The sequence below is a fragment of the Rhincodon typus genome, chromosome 22, assembly GCF_021869965.1.
Source record: "Rhincodon typus isolate 14 chromosome 22, sRhiTyp1.1, whole genome shotgun sequence".
Lineage (NCBI taxonomy): Eukaryota > Metazoa > Chordata > Chondrichthyes > Orectolobiformes > Rhincodontidae > Rhincodon > Rhincodon typus.
The window spans coordinates 3,546,436-3,565,639 of record NC_063353.1 but is presented as its reverse complement, the minus strand read 5'-3'; the positions used below and the strand labels follow the sequence as shown (position 1 = coordinate 3,565,639).

General features: G+C 40.8%; 1 protein-coding gene across 1 annotated transcript in view; it reads right to left on the bottom strand.

Moving 5' to 3' along the window:
* Positions 1 to 19,204, bottom strand: part of cep83 (centrosomal protein 83) — a 50,481-nt gene that overhangs the window by 25,391 nt on the left and 5,886 nt on the right. The window contains exons 4-5 of the mRNA XM_048610559.1: positions 8,260 to 8,352; positions 8,024 to 8,155 (exon numbers count right to left, since the gene is read on the bottom strand). Coding sequence (XP_048466516.1) covers positions 8,024 to 8,155; positions 8,260 to 8,352 — 225 coding nt within the window. The remainder of the gene's footprint in view (positions 1 to 8,023; positions 8,156 to 8,259; positions 8,353 to 19,204) is intronic.

The following is a 19,204-nucleotide window of genomic DNA, read 5'->3' as shown; positions in this document are numbered from 1 at the left end:
GGCCTGCTGTGTTCATCCAGCTCTGCACCTCGTTGTCACTAAAAGCACATTATCTGCAGTTCCTACTATCTCTGTGAAAAAAATAGTTTCACTTTATACTGTGTATTCAAGTATTTAAAGCGTTAAAATAAGACAATTAAATTTGATGCTGTACGGCTTACCTCAGCTCAGCATCTGAAGTTAGACCAAAACTGCAGCCATCAGGCTTCAATGCAGCCAAGAATCACCTACTTAAACTGTAGCATCTCTGAGAAATCAGTGGTCAAGAATTCAGATCCTGCACTTATTCGCTGCTAAGGTAAAGGGCTCCTTGAAGCTTGCATGAATTTCCATTTAAGCTGTCTCTATTAAGTAAAAATGCTTTACTTTACTCTCACTAGTAAAAAAACCCTTTTCTTCTCAAGGGATCTTTGAGGTCACTTATATAACTAGAGTTATATTTAGGCACGATTTGCAGTATCAACACACTTTCTCCATTCTGTCTCAGTTTCTCTCCTCTCCTCTGGGGGTTAGATCAGATTTGTGGGTCACCCCAGGAAGGAAACATGTGCTCCCTTCAGGTGACTGAAAGCAGTAGGCCGATGTTGAATTTAATACAATGAAAGACTATGTCAATGGACCTAGGGCCAGATTTGTGTTGTTGAGGGTTCCCAATAAATGTACATTAGAGGTCTTAAAAGTGACAAAAGGGTTGATGTAAAGATGGTTATGAAAAAAAAATCAAAATGATGTCAAAGTTGTAAGATAATGGGTTGTTGAGTATCAATTGTGAATTGTCTGACTTCAAAGGACTTTGTTCATTACAGCCGATTGGTGAGTAATCTTAATCTCTAGTTTGAAGTAAATAACCTGAAAGTAAGCTTAAATTATGAAAAGACAGCTCGGCTGTGCTGAATACCCATCCTGTGCCACATGGGAGTCATGGTGTAGACAATTACTTGCGCAGGCAGTGCTGGTGGTTCTGCTTCAGTGACTTAAGGTGTCTGCTGTAGACAGTCCATGTCTCAGAGCCATAAAAGGGAACGGGAACCACTACAGTTCTGTAAACAATGATCTTGTGTCCATTAAGCTCTCTGGAAAGATCAAACACCTCATGAAGGAATCCCCTCAATCTATCTCCCTCACTGACCAGTTTTCCGCTTTAGATGCTGGTGAGGACCGTTGGGAAGGATGTAAATTAGTTTGCTGGGGGATGGGAACCCAAGAATAAAACCAAAGCTGATTATGGAAAGTAGAAAGGCAGAAAGCAGCAGAAACAAATCCCGGAATCATCCGGGATCAAATTACAGAATAGTGTTAGAAAAATAGGAGCTCCTATGATGCTGCTTGGCCTGCTGTGTTCATCCAGCTCTGCACCTCGTTGTCACTAAAAGCATGTTATCTGAATGGCATACAGCATTTGTCACAAGATGGATAGATTGATGGCACTATAAGAAGAAAAAGGGTATATATGGAGACATAGCTACAGAAGATCAAAGAACGTAAATCTATGATTGTGCACCCATCACTATTAGCACAAGTTCCTCCCACCCCTCAAACTTGAGCACTGCACCACTATTTAACATTGCACCACAACTGAATTGCCCTATGATAAATATTTTTGATTTCATTTTCTTCCATTCAGGGGGTTTGAGCTTTGCCTACATTTATTGCCCATCACTAATTGTGTGCCAGAAAGTGTCAGTGAGCTGCCTTCTTGAACCACTACTTTCCATTTGGTTTAGATACAGGCAAAATGTTGTTAAGGAGGGAGCTCCAGGATTTTGACTAAGCAACAGTAAAGGAGCAGCAATATGTTTCTAAGTGATGATGGACAGTGACTTAGAGGGGAGCTTGCAGGTGGTGGTGCTCCCATGTTTTTGCTAACTTGTCTTTCTACATGGAAGTGTCACAGGTACACAGGAGCCCTGGATTCTGTCACACATCTTGCAATTAAACACACTGCTGCCACTGTGCAGTGGTGGTTGAGGGACTGATTGTTTGTAGATGTTCAAAACAAAGTTAAAAACAAAGTAGATTCTGACATGATGTAATAGTTTATAATGAGTGGTGTTAGCTGGTGACCCCCTTTATATCTCTGCCACTTCATATCTCTGGAGAGAGATACAAAATGGATGGCCAACTTGGCATCACTCATTTCACATTATTGCAAAAAGACCACAGAGGATTTCTACACGTTCAGACTTAAGTCGCATCTATGATTGTGTGTGCAAGCATGTTTGTGTGTGTGTGTGTGTGTCTGTGTTTGTGTAAGTGTGAGAGTGTATGGGGGCAGGGGTGGGAATGGGGTGAGAAACCAGGCCAACAATATACAATCCAACCTAACTTTGAAGGAAGCACTGCCCGTATTTCTTTCAAAGCAATATGTGAGTTGATTAAAACAAACTGATGAAGTCAGTGAAGCTCCATGGGTGACTTGGCTGGACAAAGCTAACTGTATGTACATTGCTAAATAGCAGACCACAGGACTTGGTGCAGTAAATAGAAAGGCTGCACAAATGTACAGTATGTGTCTAATGAGGTGGTTAAAATTTCACATATGGGTCAGAACAGGATTGACCTTGAATATAGATGGCAGCCATTTCTGCATCGATTGTAACGACCAAAGATGGTGGGTAGAACACACCACGCACATTTGTACACACACACACACACACACACACACACACACGCACACACACACACACACCTTAAGCAGTTGAGGCTCAGCAGTAGAACAGATGCAGGGACCCTGGCTGAAGCAGTGTCAGCTAGCCGAAAGGTCTGAAACTTAAAAGCAGTGTAACCTTCAGGCATATTGAAACACTGGGTGATTTGTTCTTTACCTGACTACATCAGGTACAAGGGTGTTATCCATCCTGGTTTCATTCTTTCATGTCATGTCTTCAAATCATTTCAACACTTACTGTTAAGATTTAGCAAATTGAACATGGCATTAAAATAAGACAAGGCATTTCCTCAAGGCCATAATCAAAAGGCAGTGTCTCTGACCAAAGCAGTTTCATTGAGCACAGCAACTTTTGGCTTTCCATTCCATTATCACTCAACCCCAGGAAAGGAAAACAACACCAAAGACTTGGAAATAACTTCACTTGTATCTCCTCATCCAACTGGCCATGCTTGCTCAGACACTGATCATCATTGGGTCAGTGCAATGGAATTCCTTACCTAACATCACTGTGAGAACATCATTACCTTAATGACTGCTAGGGATTGACTCAGTCCCTTTTGTCTATACCTGACATATGCTTCCTTCTTTTTTCTTGACCAGAACCTCAATTTCTCTAGTCATCCAGCATTCTCTATACCTACCAGCCAAGCCCTTCAAACTAACAGGAATATACTGTCTCTGGAATCTCGGTATCTCATTTTTGAAGCCTTCCCACTTTCCAGCCATCCCTTCACCTGAGAAAATCTGCCCCCAATCAACTTTTGCCTAATACCATCAAAATTGGCTTTCCTCCAATTTAGAACTTTAACATTTGGATCAGGTCTATCCTTTTCCATAACTATTTTAAAACTATTCAAATTATGATCACTGGCCCCAAAGTGCTCCTCCATTGACACCTCAGTCACTTGTCCTGCCTTATTTCCCAAGAGAAGGTCAAGTTTTGCTCCTTCTCTAGTAGGTACATCCAAGTACTGAAGAAGAAAATTTTCTTGTACACATTTAACAAATTCCTCTCCACCCAAGCCCTTAACACTACGGCAGTCCCAGTCTATGTTTGGAAAGTTAAAATCCCTTACCATTACAACCCTATTATTCTTACAGATAACTGAGGTCTCCTTACAAATTTGTTTCTCAACTTCTGGTGGACTATGAGAGAAATCTATAGTACAATCCCAACAAGGTGATCATCCCTTTTTTATTTCTCAGTTCCACCCAAATAATTTTAGCGGATGCAGTCCCCGGCATGTCCTCCCTAAGTACAGGCAAAATGCTATCCCTAATCAAAAACGTCACTTCCTCTTCTCTCTTGTCCTCCACTTTCTATCCTTTCTATAGCATCTACACCCTGGAACATTAAGCTGCCAGGCCTGTCCATCCCAGTGCCACATTTCTATAATAGCTATGATATCCCAGACCCATAGAACACAGAACATAGAACATTACAGCGCAGTACAGGCCCTTCGGCCCTCCATGTTGCGCCGACCTGTGAAACCAATCTGAAGCCCATCTAACCTACACTATTCCATTATCATCCATATGTTTATCCAACTACTGTTGCAGGCAGGGCATTCCACGCCCTTACTACTCTGAGTAAAGAACCTACCTCTGACATCTGTCCTATATCTATCACCCCTCAATTTAAAGCTATGTCCCCTCGTGCTAGCCATCACCATCCGAGGAAAAAGGCTCTCACTGTCCATCCTATCTAACCCTCTGATCATCTTGCATGTCTCTATCAAGTCACCTCTTAACCTTCTTCTCTCTAACAAAAACAGCCTCAAGTCCCTCAGCCTTTCTTCATAAGACCTTCCCTCCATACCAGGCAACATCCTGGTAAATCTCCTCTGCACTCTTTCCAATGCTTCCACATCCTTCCTATAATGCGGCGACCAGAACTGTACGCAATACTCCAACTGTGGCCGCACCAGAGTTTTGTACAGCTGCAACATGACCTCATGACTCCGAAACTCAATCCCTCTACCAATAAAACCTAACACACCGTACGCCTTAACAACCCTATCAACCTGGGTGGCAACTTTCAGTGAGCTATGCACATGGATACTGAGATCTCTCTGCTCATCCACACTACCAAGAATCTTACCATCAGCCCAGTACTCCGTATTCCTGTTACTCCTTCCAAAGTGAATCACCTCACACTTTTCCGCATTAAACTCCATTTGCCACCTCTCAGCCCAGCTCTGCAGCTTATCTATGTCCCTCTGTAACCTGCAACATCCTTCCGCACTATCCACAACTCCACTGACTTTAGTGTCATCCGCAAATTTACTAACCCATCCTTCTACGCCCTCATCCAGGTCATTTATAAAAATGACAAACAGCAGTGACCCCAAAACAGATCCTTGCAGTACACCACTAGTAACTGAACTCCAGGATGAGCATTTCCCATCAACCACCACCCTCTGTCTTCTTACAGTTAGCCAATTTCTGATCCAAACCGCTAAATCGCCCTCAATCCCATGCCTCCGTATTTTCTGCAATAGCCTACCGTGGGGAACCTTATCAAATGCTTTACTGAAATCCATACACACCACATCAACCGCTTTACCCTCATCCACCTGTTTGGTCACCTTCTCGAAGAACTCAATAAGGTTTGTGAGGCACGACCTACCCTTCACAAAACCGTGTTGACTATCCCTAATCAAATTATTTCTTTCTAGATGATTATAAATCCTATCTCTTATAATCCTTTGCAACACTTTACCCACAATCGAAGTAAGGCTCACTGGTCTATAATTACCAGGGTTGTCTCTACTCCCCTTCTTGAACAAGGGCACAATATTTACTACCCTCCAGTCTTCTGGCACTATTCCTGTAGACAATGACGACATAAAGATCAACGCCAAAGGCTCTGCAATCTCCTCCCTAGCCATGTTTCCAGCCATGCCCTGAGTTCATCAGCCTTACCTGTCAGGCCTCTTGCATTGAAATAAATGCAGTTTATCAGGCCTACCTCGTACTCTGCCTTGCTCCTGCCTGCCTTGTTCGACTTGCTCCTTTTTTCAAATGCAGTGGCCTCAGACTGATCTCTTTTCTCACTATCTCTCGAGCTCCTCCCGCCCAAAATTTACTAGTTTAAGTCCTCCTGAGTAGCTCTACCAAATCTCCCTGCCAGCATATTAGTCCCCTTCCAATTCAGTGCAACCCATCCTTCTTATACAGGTCATGTCTAACCCCAAAGAGATGTTGTCTGTACAGACATTCAGTAAAGCATTCGACAAGGTCTCGCATGGTAGACTGGTTAGCAAGATTAGATCAAATGGAATACAGGGAGAGCAAGCCATCTGGACACAAAATTGGCTTGAAGGTAGGAGACAGAAGGTGGTAGTGGAGGGGCTGCTTTTTGGACTGGAGGCCTGTGACCAGCAGTGTGTCGCAAGGATTGGATCCACTGCTTTTTGTCATTTACATAAATGATTTGGATGTGAACAAAGGACGTACAGTTAGTAAGTTTGCAGACGACACCAAAATTGGCGGTACAGCAAAGAAGGTTACCTCAGAGCACAATGGGACCTTGATCACATGGGCAAACGGAGTTTAATTTAGATAAATGTGAGGTGGTGCATTTTGGTAAGGCAAATCAGGGTAGGACTTGTACAGTTAATAGTAAGGTTCTGGGCAGTGTTGCCAAATAAAGAGACATTGGGGTGCAGATTCACAGTTCCTTGAAAGTGGAGTTGCAGGTAGACAGGACAGTGATGAAGGCATTTGGTACACTTGCCTTTATTGGTCAGTGCACTAAGTATAGGAGTAGGATATCATGTTGTGGCTGTACAGGAAATTGGTAGGCCATCTTTGGAATACTGCGTTCAATTCTGGTCTCCCTGCCATAGGAAGGATGTTGCTAAACTTGAAAGGGTTCAGAAAAGTTTCACAAGGATGTTCCCAGGTTGAAGGGTTTGAGCTATAGGGAGAGGCTGAATAGCTGAGGCTATTTTCCCTGGACCGTCAGATGCTGACGCGTCAGAAGTTTATAAAAGCATGCGGAGCATGGATAGGATGAATAGCCAGGGTCTTTTCCCCAGAGTGGAGTCTAAAACTAGAGGGCATAGGTTAAGGTGAGAGGGGAAAGATTTAAAAAGGGACCTAAGGGGCAACATTTTCACAGAGCGTGGTGCATGTATGGAAAGAGCTGCCAAAGGAAGAGGTGGAGACAGGTATAGTTACAACATTTAAAAGGCATCTGGATGGTTACATGAATAGGAAGAGTTTAGGAAGATGGAACTAGATTAATTTAGGCTATTTGGTTGGCATCAACGAGTTCAGCCAAAGGATCTGTTTCCATGCTGTATAACTCTATGAGTGCTGTGGCTCAAAGAGGTCCAAAATCACCAGCTTCTCATGGCAAGAAGGGAGGGGCCATAAATGCAGTCTTATCAGTAATACTTGGACGGCACGGTGGCTTTGTGGTTAGCACTGCTACCTCACAGCGCCTGGGACCCAGGTTCGGTTCCAGCCTTGGGTGACTATCCATATGGAGTTTGCACACTCTCCCCATGTCTCCAGGTGCTTTGGTTTCCTTCCACAGTCCAAAGATGTGCAGGCTAGTTGGATTGGCCATGGGAAATGGATAGCTGGCCATGGATAATGCAGGGTTACAGGGATAGTGTAGGGGAGATAGGTCTGGGTGGGATGCTCTTTAGGGGTTGGTGTGGACTTGATGGGCCAAGTGGCCTGCTTCCAAACTGTAGGGATTCTATGATTCTAGCATCACTACAATAAATAATGAAAAGGAAATATGCTGTTTGAAAATAAGAGCAGTTTCACAGAAAAGTCATATTGGACTCAAAACATCAACTCCATCTGTCACTCTCTCTACAGATGCTACCAGACCTTATAGGGTTTCTCCAACACTTTTAAATCCACGTTTGAAGTTGATAAATATTTTTACCTTTTAGATTTATTTTAAGATAAAAGTATCAGTTGAGATTAAAACCCCTCCATTTCTTGCTTTTATCAGATAAAGGAAGGAAGAATGTGCTGAGGATAATGAACTTAAGACTAGAAACAAAAACTGACTGATAGAAGGCCCCATAAAAAAAATCCTCTCTGCTCCTTACAATGGAGGGAACCACAAAAAGGACACAGTGCTGAGATAGCTACTTTTACTGAAAATTTACAGCACTGATTCTGTAAGTAAATCATATTGGGCAAGAAACATAGGAAACCTCAAGCAGTCAGAGATGAAAGTTGGTGATGAACACAGGAACCATCATAGAGGACTCAACTAATCTTGTAACAATAGATATAACCACTCACCATCAGACCTGAAACAAACTGAATGACTGAGAAAAACAGTAATTCATAATAGATTTGCTCAGGCATGAGGCTTACCTCAGCTTCAAATCGGATCACCTTCTCCTCCAAGAGTCGTTCGTACTCTTCCTTTTGATGCTCAAGCTCTGATTTTAGGAAAGTGTATTCATAACGCAACTTATTATATTCTGCCCTGTACCTTTCAGCTTCCTAAAATATTGAAATATTTCTAGTTATATACATAACTCGAAGATACATACAATTCAGTAATTCCACAGAATTTATAACATAGATTTTCTTCTCTTCATTCCTACCTCCTCTTGTTTCCTGAGGCGTTCTCTCATAGGTGCCTCCAGATCTTGTTGAATTTGTGCTTTCAGTAGCTCCAGCTTCTGAGGTGTTAATACCTGACAACAAAGAACAGGGGAATACAGAAAAGATTTTCAAATCTCTGAATTGTTATGGAGGAGACCATTCTGCCCATTATGTCTGCACTGCCTTTCCCAATGGGCTTTACGATTTTCCTTTTCCTGTAAACCTGTTCATTACCTGAACGGAAAATAATTGTCTAATGGCAATTGGTTGAATGCCTTGACTGAACCTGCCTGCACCACACATCCAGGCAGAACATTCTAGATCCAAACTACCTACTGTGAAAAATTATTTTTTACATTGCATTTCCCACTTTTGCTAATAACTTTCAAAATGTGCTTAACCCTTTTATGAGTGGGAGCAATTTCTGCCTATCTACTGTGTCCAGACCTCTTGATTTTTAAAATTTCGATCAATTCTCACTCAGCCTTCTCCTCTCCAAAGAAAACAGTCTCTAAAAATCTTCTCTAATCTCTCTTTATAATTAAATTTCTCATGGTTGTAAATTTCCTGTAGTGTCTCCAGTACTGTCACTTCCTGAAGTGTGGCATTCAGAACTGTATACAGTGTTCCAGCTAAGATCTATCTAGTGACCTGTACAAGTTTGGCATATCTTCCTTGCTCTTATATTTTATACTACAGTTAAGAAAGCCTAGGATGCTATATACTTCTTAAACTGCTCTCACCAACTTGCCTGCCATACTCAATGACTTAAGGCACATAGATACTGATGTCTCTGCTCCTGCATTCCCTTCAGGGTAGTATCCTTTACTTTATACTGTCCCTCTGTGTTCTTTCAAAATAAATGGCTCACGCTTCGAGCCATAGAGATATACAGCTTGGAAAAAGACCTTTCGTTCCAACTCATCCACGCCGACCAGATATCCTAAATTAATCTAGACTATTTGCTAGCATGTGGCCCGTATCCCTCTAAACTTTTCCTATTCACGTACCCATCCAGATGCCTTTTAAATGTTGTAATTGTACCAGCCTCCAGCATTTCCGTTAGCAGATCATTCCATACCACATCACTCTCTGCGTGAAAAGTTGCCCCTCAGGTCCCTTTTAAATCTTTCCCCTCTCACCTTGAACCTATGCCCTCTAGTTTTAGACTCCTCTACCCTGGGAAAGAGTCCTTGACTACTCACCCTATCAATGCCTCTCATAATTTTATAAACTTCTATAAGGTCACCTCTCAGCCTCCAACGCTCCAGGGAAAAGGGACTAGACTTATTTAGGATACCTGGTCGGCATGGATGAGTTAGACTGAGTGCTGTATATCTCTATGACTCTAAATCAAACTATCCCCATCACTTCTGCCATTCCCACTTATCCCAAACAGTCCCCTATCATTGGCAAATGTCATTAACCATGACGCAGCACCACCAGTATCAATTACAAGGTACCACAGAAGCAGACCAATTGCACTTAAGGAATTTGCCGGCTACCTGCCCTGCAGCATTAATTCATTGGCACAGATCTTGGGTCATCTCTCAGCCTCCAACGCTCCAGGGAAATAGCCCCAGCCTATTTAGCCTCTCCCTATAGCTCAAACCCTCCAACACTGGCAACATCCTTGTAAATCTTTTCTGAACTCTTTCAAGTTTAACAATATAATTCTATAGCTAGTATTTCCCCTTCTCTTTGTTTCTCTTTCTGTCCCTGATTTTACTTAAATTCAACTGATTTCCTTTTCCATCATTTCTCTATATATTTCTCAATTCTTATATCCCAATTAGCTAAGGAGATAAGTTGTTGATCCTATCATTCACTGAGATCCCAGATGTCCTGTCACCCTCACCTCACTGTTATCAGCTCACAATCCCAGTGAGGGAGAACATTTGCAAGCTGACAACTGCAGGAACAAATCTAACAAGGCATGTCGTGAGATGCCCAACTCCAGCAAGATCTGTGCCGATGAATTAATGCTGCAGGGCAGGTAGTAGGTAAATTCCTTTAGTGCAATTGGTCTGCTTTTGTGGCACCTTGTAATTGATACTGGTGGTGCTGCGTCATGGTTAGTGACGTTTCCCAATGATAGGGGACTGTTTGGGATAAGTGGGAATGGCAGAAGTGATGGGGATAGTTTGATTTAGAGTCATAGAGATATACAGCACTCAGTCTAACTTGTCCATGCCGACCAGATATCCTAAATAAGTCTAGTACCTTTTGCCAGCATTTGGCCCATGTCTCGCTAAACCCTTCCTATTCATATACCCATCGAGATGCCTTTTAAATGTTGTAATTGTACCGGCCTCCACCACCTCCTCTGGCAGCTCATTCTATTCATGTACCACACTCTGTGAAAAAGCTGCCCCTTAGATGCATTTTAAATCTTTCCCCTCTCACCTTAAACCTATGCCCTCTAGTTTTGGATTCACCGACCCCGGGGAAAAAACCTTGTCTATTTACCCTATCCATGTTCCTCTCTGCATTGAACTTCATCTGATATCTATCTGCTGCTCTAGCAAATGGTCAATGCCCTTCTGGAGTTCTAGACTGTCCTCAGTTTATAATGCTTCCAAGTTTTGTTTTATCTTTAAACATTGAAATTATCCGCTGTACACCAAAGTCCAGATCATTCATTAAATCAGGAAGAGCAAGGGTCCTAATACAAATACCTAGAATTTCACAACAAATCCTCCTCCGACCTGAAAAAAATCTACTGACTATTAGTCTCTGCTTTAAAATGCAAATTCCCTTTATAATCCCGATTGGCCCAAATCCTAAAGAAGTCTTTGGAATTCCCTTTTATGCTGGCTGCCTCTTTTCATCAGTTTAATTGATTCTCTTGTTTGCTTTTTCACCACCCTCCTGAACCTGGTGTGACAATACCATGGCTTTAAGGGGTGTATTTTGTCCTGGGTTTTTTAAATGAAGAAAGTTTGAGGCAGAACTGCTGAGCAGTCTGCTAAAACCAATAAGGTGAACAGCTTGGTGAGGCCTTTGGTGTTTCTTTTAAAGTTGGAAGAATAGAAGCAGCCAGAATGGGTGGGTCAAGCTCCCACAGAACCAAGATTTTTAGTTTTAGCTTTTAGCTGTTGCTGGGATCTTGAACTAGAACTCTTATTCCTCCCTCTCTTTCTCTGTTACAGCCAAAAGCTGGGGTTATCTACCTGTGGTTAGAATTACATGCACGACAATCTATTTTACTGAATTTGCCTTTTCCAACAAAGTGTTTATGAGATGTTACTATAGTGGAACAGTTAATTACTGTAGTGATTACAACGAGGTCAGCCAGGTGGATCTCATAGAATAAGTTCTCTGATTGGGGCTGTTAATCTGGGTGACAGATATAAACAGGAGTGTCAGAGGTTCTGCTTACTCTGAAGGAGCAGGAGCAGGAGCATCTGAATTGCATCTGGACTGGTGTGTTGTTGTGTGTCTCTAAGACACTCCTTGGGGGTAGAAGAAGCCACTTCAGGACTTTTACAGAGATTTATCAAAGCAAAGCTTTTAGAATTGACAGACCAGCTAGATTTGGGGTTGTTTGTCAGTGCAAGAAGGGGAGGTATTTGTAAGCAATAGCTTGCCATTTATGAATGCTTGGAAATGCCATTGGAATAATTGGAAATTGCTAAAATTAAACTGTAAATGAAGCAGCTTGAACATGAAAAGGAAATGAAACAGTTTGAATTATGACTGCAGGCAGAAGAAACTGAAAAGTAATGCCCTAGCAGAAGAGAGTTTGTGTTTTTAGCCTTTTTGGAGGTTGGAACTGAAACTCAAAGTTGACTTAAAATTGTGGGGGTAGCAGTGACAGGGAGAAGTGGTGAGGACAGCAATGAAATGCAATCCCATTGTAGCCAAACCCCAGGTGGGGATCTGTTTAAATATGTCCAAGCTATGCCAAAGTTCATCAAACGTGTAGAAGCTGCCTTCTTTTCATTTGAGAAACTGGCTAAACAATCAATGGCTGGTGACCATGTGGGTATTGATCCAAACAATGTTGGTAGGTAGAGCTAGTGAGGTATTTGAATCACTATCAAAGGAGGTATCTGGAGAGTATGATGAGGTGACAAAGCAAATTTAAGTACATAGGAGCTAGTACTAGAAGCCTACAGACTTCAATTAAGGAATTTGAGGAGGAAAGGATCAAACAAAGCAATTTTGACAGGTGGCTGGGGGATTGAAAATAAATCAAAATTATGGTCTTAGATGGTTATTTGGAGTGTAAAAATTCACTTCTTGTAGTGAGTACTTGTGTAAAAGAGCAGAGTTAAGACTAAGATTAGCAGCAGAAATGGCAGATGATTGAGTTGGTTTATAAGTCAAAGTTTGGCTTCTGACATCAACTTCATTGAGAAAAATAGAAATTGGGGAAAAGATTGTTTTTCCTGTAGTAAACAAGGAAACCCATGAGGAAGAAATGCTTTTTTAAAAAAAAACTGTCTTTTCACTATTTAAAAAGAAGCCACATGAAGTCAGTGTTGGTGGCTTTGAAAAAGCACAAAAGATGGCAGTTGGAAAACAGGATAAGCCAGTGAGTTTTGAAGTAAAAGGAAAGCACAGTGGAAGCCAAAAAAACTGCAAATGAATGTACAACCTGGTCAGGGGATTTTTTGAGGAGAAAGTACCAAATCTCAAGAATGTACTTGTATGAGTAAGGTTTATTATGTATGCCAGGAGCAGCAGATAGAAATTCTTATTTTTTGAAAGATAAGGGAACAATCTGTCTTTGGTAAGAGATGTGTAATTCAGAGTATTGCCAGAAAACTGGTACTATGTGGAATTTGTGGTGAGAACAGCAGTGCTCACTTAAAGTGAGGTTAGACAGTCCAGTGAAAAGTGAAGTGCTGGTGGGAGTAAGAAATTCTGTTTCAGAAATACAATTTATCCTTGGTAATGATATAGCTGGATCACAAGTGGAAGAGATGCCTACTACATTTGAAAAGCCAGTGGAAAATCAGGCAACTGATGTGTAACACTGTATATACAGTGGGAATTTTCCTGACTCTGGTACCACAGAAGGAGAAATCAAAGAATAAAAAAAGAAGTTAAAGATCAATTACCAACATATGTTTGATCAAATGGTTGAGGTGGGGGGAAAAACTGAATATTTTTAGTTCAGAGAAATAGCTGCATTACAATTTAAACTAAAGCAGTTGCTTCAAAAAGCATACACAGAATGAGTGCATCCCAGAATGTTAATATCTTAATGAAGTCTTGATGAGGAAATGGAGACCATCACATTCAGGTGGATGAAAAAATGGGCAGAATTTCATCAAGGTGTATTCCTGGTGAGTTATAGAAAGATGGTATTGCAGGTAGCACATGAATTACCAGTAAGAGGTCACTTGGGAGTAAGGAAAACTCAAGCCAAAATACAAAAACACTTTTACTTGCCTAGACTGAGTTTTGCCAGACATGTCATAAGTGTTAGGTAATTGGAAAACCTCAGCTAGTTATAAAACTAGCCTGCTTAATATCCATTCCTGCATTTGAGGAACTTCCTCTAAGACCCCTAACTCCAACAAAAAGTTGGAGTCAGTATTTTTAACCATAAATGGATGTGGCCACTAGATTTCCAGAGGCCATTCCATTACACAGTATGACAGCTAAAAGGATTGTAGAGTTGCTCAATTTGTTTTTACTAGATACAGACTACTCTCTCAAATAGAATCACATCAAGGGTCAAATTTTACATCAATTATTCAAGAAAGTTATGGATAGCTTAGGAATAAAACAATTCAAATCCAATACATACCACCCAGAATTGTAGGTAGAATTAAAATGGTGGCATCAAACTTTAAAGACCATATTGAGGGCTCATTCTCAAGACTATCCACAGGATTGGGATAAAGGAATAACTATTTTGTTTTTTGCAGATAATGCAACCACTAAAGCAGTCCATTTGAACTAGTTTTTGGGGATGAGATGAGAGGACCATTGAAATTAAGGAGAAATTGGTGAGTTAGAGTTCAGAGACCACATATTTGGACTGTCAAATTTAAGGAAAAGATTTAAATTGAGCAGGTGAGTTGGCCAGATAGCATTTGAAAGCTGTACAGCATGTGATAAAATGGGAAATAGACAAGAAATCAAATTCATAATTTTGTTAACTGAGAAAGTTAGTATTACTACTGTTGATAGGTGCAACTTTAAAGGTGAGGTTTAGTGGGCCTTTTCAAATTGAAAGGAGATTGAGTGAGGTGAATTATTTGATAAGAATGTCTGATAGAAAGAAATCAGTGTCATGTGAATATGCTCAAAAGGTATTCTGATAGGGAAAGAAAGCAAAGGGAGAACGTGTTAATAATCATCTTCAGTGAAGAACCAAGTTCAGATGATTCTGAATTGGACATTCCTCAAATTAAATTGGACAATAAGGGAGTTCTCAAATTGGGATAAATAACTGAGTTACCTTCCAGAGGAAAATCGAACTTACTCGCAGGATACTGGCAAGTACCTTGAACCGAAAGAGTGATGGAATTTTCAGCTTTTATGATACTGAATGGACCACCACTTGATATGATAAATGCACCAGCCATATTTCAAAGACTAATCAATAGAAGTCATTTTGGGATTACCCAATTATGTGGTGTACATCAATGATCTGGTGACTTTTAGTCACATGTGGAAGGAATGTTTTGAATTGTTTGATTGACTGAGAGGTGGGCTTGGAGGTAAAACCTGGCTAAGAGGGAGTTTGCAAAAGCCCAAGTTATGTTCCTCGGCCATGTCATTGGACAGGGACAGATGGACCCATAGGATGTTAAAACAAAGGTTACTGGGGAATTTCCCACACCATTGAGGCAAGTACAATAATTCCTGATCAAGTGTTTTTATCAGACATTTGTATCAAATTTTAGCAGTGTGGTTGCTCCATTGACTGACTTGAAGTGCAGCAAATTTCAGTGGATGGTCAGTCACAAGGCATCTGACAGCCTGAAAGCTGTTAACCACTGCCCCAGTGTTAGCCACACCCAATTACATAAGGCCATTGAAGATGGAAATTGATGTGAATGTTGGTGTTGTATGCTTGCAAGAAGACAGTAAAAAGATCTACTGAATGTTCAATTTTCTGTAAAAAGTCATCAACAGAAATATTCAACAATTGAGAAGGAAACCATCAGTTTGGTGTTGGTGTTGATGTTTCAATGCTTGTATTACCAGTACTGTGTCTGAGACATTTGATTATACCAATCATAACAGCTGAACATTTTTGGAAAAATTTAAGCATAAAAATTCCAGACTATTTAGATGGAGCTCATTATTGCAGCCATTCAATTTAAAAATTATACGTGGCAGGATGAGAACATAATTGCCGACATGTCACTACTTTGATGAAGGAAGACAGAGGCATCCAGTGGTTGGAAAAAGACTGAAATGAACTGTAGGTGCAAACGTTTGCATGTTTAGAGTCAATGTAATGTATATCTATTGTAGTGACTTAATAGAGTAAGTAGCGTAAGTTTGTACAAATGAAGCCATCTTTGTATATTGACAGTTCCTCTTTTAAGCAGGGATGTGATGATAATACTATGGCTTTGAGGTGTATTTTCTCCTTTTTTTTAAAATGGAGACAGAAGTACAGAGCGGTCTGCTCAAAGCCAATAAAATAAACAGCTTGAGGCGCCTTGGGGTATTTTTCTAAACTTAGAACAATAGAAGCAGCCTGAATGGTAGGGTCAAGCTCCCAGAGAACCAGGATTTTTAGTTTTAGCCTTCCAATAGCAGTTGCTAGGGTCTTGAAGCTGAATATGGAAACTCTTATTCCTTTCTGTTAGAGCTAAAAGATGGGATTCTCTTCCTGCTACTAGAATTGCATGTGAGACTATCCATTTTACTGAATTTACCTTTGCCAAGGGGTGCTTATCGGATGTTACTACATTGGAACAGTTGATCAGTAGCAGGTAATATATACATTAATTTAAGTATTTCAGTTAAACTAATCTCTTCTTTTTGTCTGTATTTTTACTACGTACAAATGAAGTGTTTTGCTTAAAGTTGAATAGCTTGACCAATCAAATTGCACCTGGAAAGCAATATCATACACTTAGTCTAAACTCCCTTTTTCTTATTTTAAAAGGTATCCTCAATATATTTTGAGGGAGTTTAATCTAGTCCATGATGCTGTTTTCTTAATTGTTTGTTTTTTCTAACTGATACCAGTAATAGAAACTAACACAAAAATGCACCTTTTTTAAATCCATGGAGCTCTGGATTTGTTTGCCTTACCTTCCCTTTTTGCAGTACTATACCTTTTTTTACTGGTGCCTGAACCAGTTCTTCTTTGAAGGTAACCCACTGATCAGCCATTTTCCCTGCCAACCTTTGGCTAACTGGCCCAGGTCTATTCTTGCCCTATTGAAGTCAACTCTCCCTAGTTAATTATTTGTATTTTTGGATTATCCATTGTTCTCATTGTCATCCTAACATTGTTTGATATAATGATCACTATTCCCTAACTGTTTCCCCACTGACACTTGATCCAGTTTACCATCTCATTCCCAAGAACCAGTTCTAGCAGGACCTCCTTTCTCATTAGGTTGGGCACAATTCTGTAGAAAATTCTCCTGGACGCAATCTAGGAACACGTGTCCCTCACTGCCCTTAACATTACCACTATCCCAATGTAGAGTTGGATAATTAAAATTTACCACTTTAATTATTCTAAATTGTTTGCACCGTTCTGTAATTTCCCTTTACATTTAAGTCTCAATTGTTCTCTCTACTTACAGACCCATAGATTACAGAGTAATGTAATTGCACATTTTTTGTTCCAAAGCTCTAGTCAAAACAATTCAGTCCTTGAATCTTCTGGGACATTATTTTTCTAAATCACTATAATGCTCTTAGACATAGAATCCCTACAGTGTGAAAGCAGGCCCTTTGGCCCAACGTTTCCACACCAACCCTTGGAGCATCACACCCAGACCCATTCCCTTATAACCCACCTAAGCTACACATCCCTGGATACTACAGGCAATTTATCATGACCAATCCACCTAGCCTGCACATCTTTGGACTGTGGGAGGAAACCAGAGCACCCAGAGGAAACCCACAGACACAGGGAGAATGTGCAAACTCCACACAGGCAGTCGCCAAGGGTGGAATTGAACCCGGGTCCCTGGCGCTGTGAAGCAGCAGGGCTAACCACTGAGCCACCGTGCTGCCCCTTATCAAATCCAACCCAATTCATAATTCCACATGGCAGTCAGTAACTCAATCTTGCATTACTCTGCATTGACATAAATGCACTGTAACCATGATTTAGCATGCTTTGAGTTCTCCCTTATTCAACTCCAATTAAGAATTATTCTCTATTCTAATTATAACTGTATTCTCTGGTATTTTGTGCACCTCTATATTCCTGATATTCTGTCCTGTTTTTCACACTTTTTTAGTTTAAACTATCCCCAGCAACACTAGCAAAGCATTGCATAAGGAACTCAGTCCAGTTCTATTGATACTTGAACTGTTCGACTTGTACAGGTGACATCTCTCCAATGGCTAATCCCAGTGTCCTAAGAATTTAAAGCCCCTCTCTCCCGGACTAACTTTGCAGCTGCATGTTCATTTATCCTATTTCTGTACTTGCACATGAAATTGGGAGTACAGAAATTACTACTTTTAAGATCCTGCTTGCTAACTTTCTACCTACCTCCCTAAATTGACTGCAGGACTGCATCTCTGTTCTTAGTTAATTTGCTGGTACCAACCTGGACCGTGACCTCCAGCTTCCTTTCCCAGAAGAATGTCCTGCATCTACTAACCACCTCTAATCTGGCACCAGGGAGGCATTGTTCTACCCTGGAGTCAGTCTACAACCACAAACGCTTGTCAATTTCCCTAACAAATCCTCTATCACTACTGTTCTTACATTATTGTTCCTGCCTTCCTATATAGCTGAACCAACTGTGGTGCCATAAGCTTGGCTCCTGCTGTGCTCCTCTGAAGCACCATTGCCCTCAGCAGCATCCAGAATGGAAAACTAACTAGCGAGCAAAATTATCAGAGGGAATTTCTGCAACACTAGCTCTATTGGATTGCTAGGCAATTATCCTTTCCCAATCCATCTGCGATATGACCATCGTCCTAAACGTGCTATCTATGTTGTCCTGTCTCTCGGACATACCACAGTAACTGCAGCCACTATTCTAGCTCCAAAACCTGAAGCTCAAGTGTCAGCAGCCAGTGACATTTCCTGCACAAGTGTCCTTGACTTCCGAAATGCCACAAGATGGACACTTAAAGCTACTCTGCCATAGTTTAAGCTTATAGATCATTTACTATAAACTGGAAATGAGCAAGTAGAGCGTAGAATTTCTCACCCCTACACTCCAATCAGTTTCTCCTACTGTGCCTTCCAATCAGATACTTAAGACTGAGAATAAGAAACAATTTCTGCAGGATAAAAGAGCTAAGCAAAAAGGCAAAGAATCACTACCTTCCCCTCTTCACCCAACTCCCTTCTCATTAAATTTAGAGAATAAAAATATTAATGGAAGGTTTTAAGCAAAACCAGTCTTTTCTAGTTACAAACATTGCCAGGCCTATGCTTTTGCAGCATTTTATCGGATCTCTTCTCCAATCATCAGGATTTTGTCAAAAGCATTTATCACGACAATTTTTATTTTCCAGTCATATTTCTTAAACAAGTATTGGCTTTTGGCTTTGGTACTCTGCAAGTCTTGGCTAGTTGTGATCTTCCGGATTTACATTTTCCATAATGTTTACTGAATAACTACTTTTTCATGACCATAAGATATCCAAAGTATTTCAAAGGTGACAACGTACTTTCAAATTAGTAATGTAGGGAAATACAACAATCAATCTGGACAAAGTCCTACCAATATCAGTTTCATAACCGCCATATAATCTGGGTTTATAGATGCTTATTGAGGAACAAATGTCAAGACAATGGGGTGAAACTCCCCCGAG